Source organism: Octopus bimaculoides, chromosome 2, assembly GCF_001194135.2.
Source record: "Octopus bimaculoides isolate UCB-OBI-ISO-001 chromosome 2, ASM119413v2, whole genome shotgun sequence".
Lineage (NCBI taxonomy): Eukaryota > Metazoa > Mollusca > Cephalopoda > Octopoda > Octopodidae > Octopus > Octopus bimaculoides.
In genome coordinates this window covers 146,326,487-146,330,476 of record NC_068982.1, presented here as the reverse complement: position 1 = coordinate 146,330,476, position 3,990 = coordinate 146,326,487, and the positions used below count along the sequence as shown (strand labels likewise).

At 41.6% G+C, this 3,990-nt stretch overlaps 1 protein-coding gene across 1 annotated transcript in view; it reads right to left on the bottom strand.

Moving 5' to 3' along the window:
• LOC106872177 (uncharacterized) overlaps window positions 1-2,345 on the bottom strand; it is a 76,553-nt gene extending 74,208 nt beyond the window's left edge. Inside the window, exon 1 of the mRNA XM_014919068.1 lies at window positions 674-2,345. Within this exon, the coding sequence (XP_014774554.1) occupies window positions 674-2,345 (1,672 nt within the window). The remainder of the gene's footprint in view (window positions 1-673) is intronic.
• Window positions 2,346-3,990: the final 1,645 nt, after the last annotated feature.

Below are 3,990 nucleotides of genomic sequence, written 5' to 3'. Positions count from 1 at the left end.
TCGTCCATGCTATTGTCCTTTTGAAGGCCGAACATGGCAGCGTCCGAACCCTTGTTAACATATTTACATATGTACTTAATTGATTTTACTGAATGACAGAACTCCACATTTATATGAGCGTTGAAAATTGTCATCAGTAATGGACAGTATGGGACCACCCATCTATTATCAACTTGATGACCCCGTAAGGTTATAGTGAATCCCCCATTCTCAGGCCGCCTTCGTCTGTACAGTGGATATCCATCACCAGCGGTCTGGGTCTCGTCCACGAAACTCTTTGGGTATCGTTTAGTGCACACATGGTCTTTGTGGCATGAGGAGAATTTTTGAAAACCGGGAGCGCACGGACCATGTACCATGTGTGCCTTGACAATGTCGTACAGCTGTCGGTCAACAGTGGGATTAGGGATTTCTGCTTTGATGATTTCATCTATAAGTGTAGGGTCTATTTTGGTGACCAACCAAACCAAAATGTGTGCGTGTGGCAACCCTCTCTTCTGCCACTCAACAGTATACATGTGACACTTAACAGGGCCAAACACCTGCCCTTTTTTTATTAAATCAATTAGCCTAGTCAGCTTCTGCTTGAAAACCCTGGCAATAAGATCATGCCGATGGCAGTACTGCTGGTGTGGGAGAAGTTCCCGTGTTACCTCAACCCACTTCGGGTTACATGTAAATGTGATGAATAAATCAGGGCGTCCATAGTGCCGAACGAAAGTCATATCGTCTTGTCTTCGCTCGTGCATGTATCGTGGCTCCCCTGTATATGTTGAGGGGAGAATGCATATTTTGCTGATGTTCCTTGGGTCAGCGTCATTATTGATGCCATCACGCAAATGGATGTAGGAGTCTGATCGCAGCTTCTTCTGATTCAATCTAATGAAGCACAGTCTCTCCGACTCCATCTTTGCAGCCATATCAACTGCAAACTGGTGAAACAGTTCCCGTGACCTGTGCAGGGTGCTAAAATCATTAGGCCTCGTCATGAAGCGGTACGAATAGAAATCCATACATGAAGCAGTTTTGGATGTCGCAGCAGTGGGCTCGTTTGGTTTTCGCTGAGGAATGCCAAAATGGTACCCGCCTTCCCCGTATGGAAAAAGAATGGGATACTGCAGGGCATCGTATGAACGATGTGTCTCAGTAATACGTTGGAGACCTCTGTCACGGCTATGAATAACTATGACTCGGTTATTGTGCTGTTCACCGTGGAGAAGTACAGCGACATCATTGCACGAAGGAGCGTTATAACGTTGTGCGTGCTCTCCAGAAGGTCTTTTATCAGCATCTATGACAATAGTGAATTTTGGTGAAGGGGCTGTTTGTAAGGCATATTTGAAGCTGCGAATATAGCTGTTGTGCTGATGAAGCATGTTTTGCAGACTGAGCATCACATCCCTGTCAAAAGTGTCAGCACCAGTGTTTGCAGGTGGTGGAATAATGCCAAATCGCACATCAAGTTGCCTATTGTAATTTGAAATGAAATAAATTTGGAGGAATGACGGCTTGCAATTTGGTAGTGGGTGGAGCGACCCAATGAGATGGTACACCTGTCCCTGGACCTTGAAAGTAGGCATCCAACCACTGTCTGTGACAACATTAGCCCCAAAAGAAGTCATCTGAAACGCATAATTGTAATTCCTGATGATTTGAAGGAATTTGGATGAACTTGAGGTAGAACCAGTAAGTAGTTCCTTCAAAGGCTGTGGCGGTTGGGGAAGAGGGGGCAATCTGACCTTACCGTTTAAGCAGCACATTCCAGGTGGCTCAGCAGCCCACATTTTAGCATTGCAGAATTGGCAATTAGAGCACATTTCTCCAATATTTATGTCAGCGCGGCTGGAGTAATGAAAGTTTGGCTCATAGTTGAAAGCGCGTAGGTGCCAGTAATGGCTGTTGGGAGTCGTCACACTGTAGGCAGGATGTCGTCGTCGACTGTTCTGCTGCAATGTAGGACGTTGGTCGTGGGAAGGTGCGGTAGCAGTAGCAGAAGCGACATTTGCAATGGTAATGGAGTGGCCACCTGCATCTTCATAAGCCATGGAAGCAGTGATAGCGGCAGCGTTCGTAGCAAGGCGAGTCGCCCGTTGTTCCAAACGTTTGGAAGACCTTGAAGCAGCAGTAGCCGCAGCGTTTTTAGTCAGTCGATTGGCCGTTTGTTGCTGGCTCTCCGAAGCCCTGGAAGCAGCAGTAACCGCAGGGTTTTTAGTCAGTCGATTGGCTGTTTTTTGCTGACCCTCCGAAGCCCTGGAAGCAGCAGTAGCAGCAGCGTTTGTAGCCAGGCGCGTCGCCGTTTTTTCCGGGCCCTCTGTAGTTCTGGAAGTAGCAGTGTATGAAGCCATTTTGGCTAGGCGTAACGTGCATTGTTGCAAACTTTCAGCAGCTCGGCATTTCGCTGAACATAAGGCGGCATGTGAAAGTCTAGAAGCAGTTTGCTCTGAGGACTCGTTTGCTCTAATCGCCCTTAGCGCCAGTGCTGAAGCGGTATGGCGACTGAGGCGCCTTCTCTTTTTCGGTGGCATTTTATGTGCCGAAGAAAGGATGAAAGTTACTTGGAGAGAAAAAGTGTGTAGGAAAGTATGCGTGAAATTGAAGTGGGAAAGGGTGATAAGAAACGGCCAATAAATGAATGAATAAATAAATAAATAAATAAATAGACAGGTGTTTGTATGTATGTGATTAAATGTGTTTTAAAAAATAATCTCAAAAAACTCACAGTTTGACTGTTTTCCTAGTGTTTTTGCTTGCTTTCTTGTTTAATATTTTGTTGGATCGTTCGTAAAGGTTCATAATAGAAATTAGCATTTAAAACGAAATTCAAGAAACTCACAGTTTGTATGGACAGTTTGTACTGAGTAATAGTTTGAATGCGAATGTTAAAGTTACATGGTATAAAGTAATTGTGTTTGAAGAAAGATTTTGAAGAAACTCACAGTTTAAAGTGAAAGATACTCGTAGGATTGGCAGTGTGTTTGTTTATTTTACTCTCAGTGTTTCTCCTTCATTTCTGTGTGTTTGTATGTATGTGATTAAATGTGTTTTAAAAAAAGAATTAAAAAAAACTCACAGTTTGACTGTTTTCCTAGTGTTTCTGCTTGCTTTGTTGTTTAATATTTTGTTGGATCGTTCGTAAAGGTTCATAATTAGCATTTAGAACGAAATTCAAGAAACTCACAGTTTGTATGGACAGTCTGTATTGAATAAATGTTTGACTGCGAATGTTAAAGGACGGTGTTAGGAATGAGAAGTGAAGTTAGAATTCGGGCCAATGATAATGAGATCATTGGTAACCATAGGTACATAAGTGACAGGTATTTTCATGTATCTGTGTATTTGTATGTAAGTGTATAGGTGGCATTTCATGTGCGTAATAAAAGGTGAAAGTTGTTATAGAAAGAGGAAATGACATTGTGTTACAGGGGAAAATATTTATTTGACTCTCACTCTTTTTCTTTCGTTTCTATGTTAGGGTTTAGTTCCCGCCAATTAGAATGAGGTCATTGGTAACCATAGGTACATATATATGTGTGTATTTACGTATGATTGGCAGTGTGTCTGTTTATTTGACTCTCTCACTCCCCTTCGTTTCTTTGTCTTTTTTCTTGGATTGTTCGTAAATGTTCATAAGAGAAAGTAGCAATTGAAACGATGTGTAAGAGGAATAGAAATAGTTAATTTTAGAGGGGCAAAGTAATTTTGTATGTAGTTTTAGTATCGTTCATTATAGTATCGAAATGTGATTGTTTCAGTTTTGATAGTTTTCTTTTTCTCCTTCCTTTCTTTTTGTATTTGTTGTTGGACTTTTTCGTAAAGGTTCATAAGAGGAAGTAGGAGTTGAAAGGATTAGTATTAGAAAGAGGAAATTAGATTTTATTAGGGAGAAAATATTTACTTCTGTAGTTTTACGGATTTTATTCATTATTAGGAAATTTTTGGAGAGAAAAAATGACGCAGTGACCTAACAAATTGTATTTAGAATATTAATTG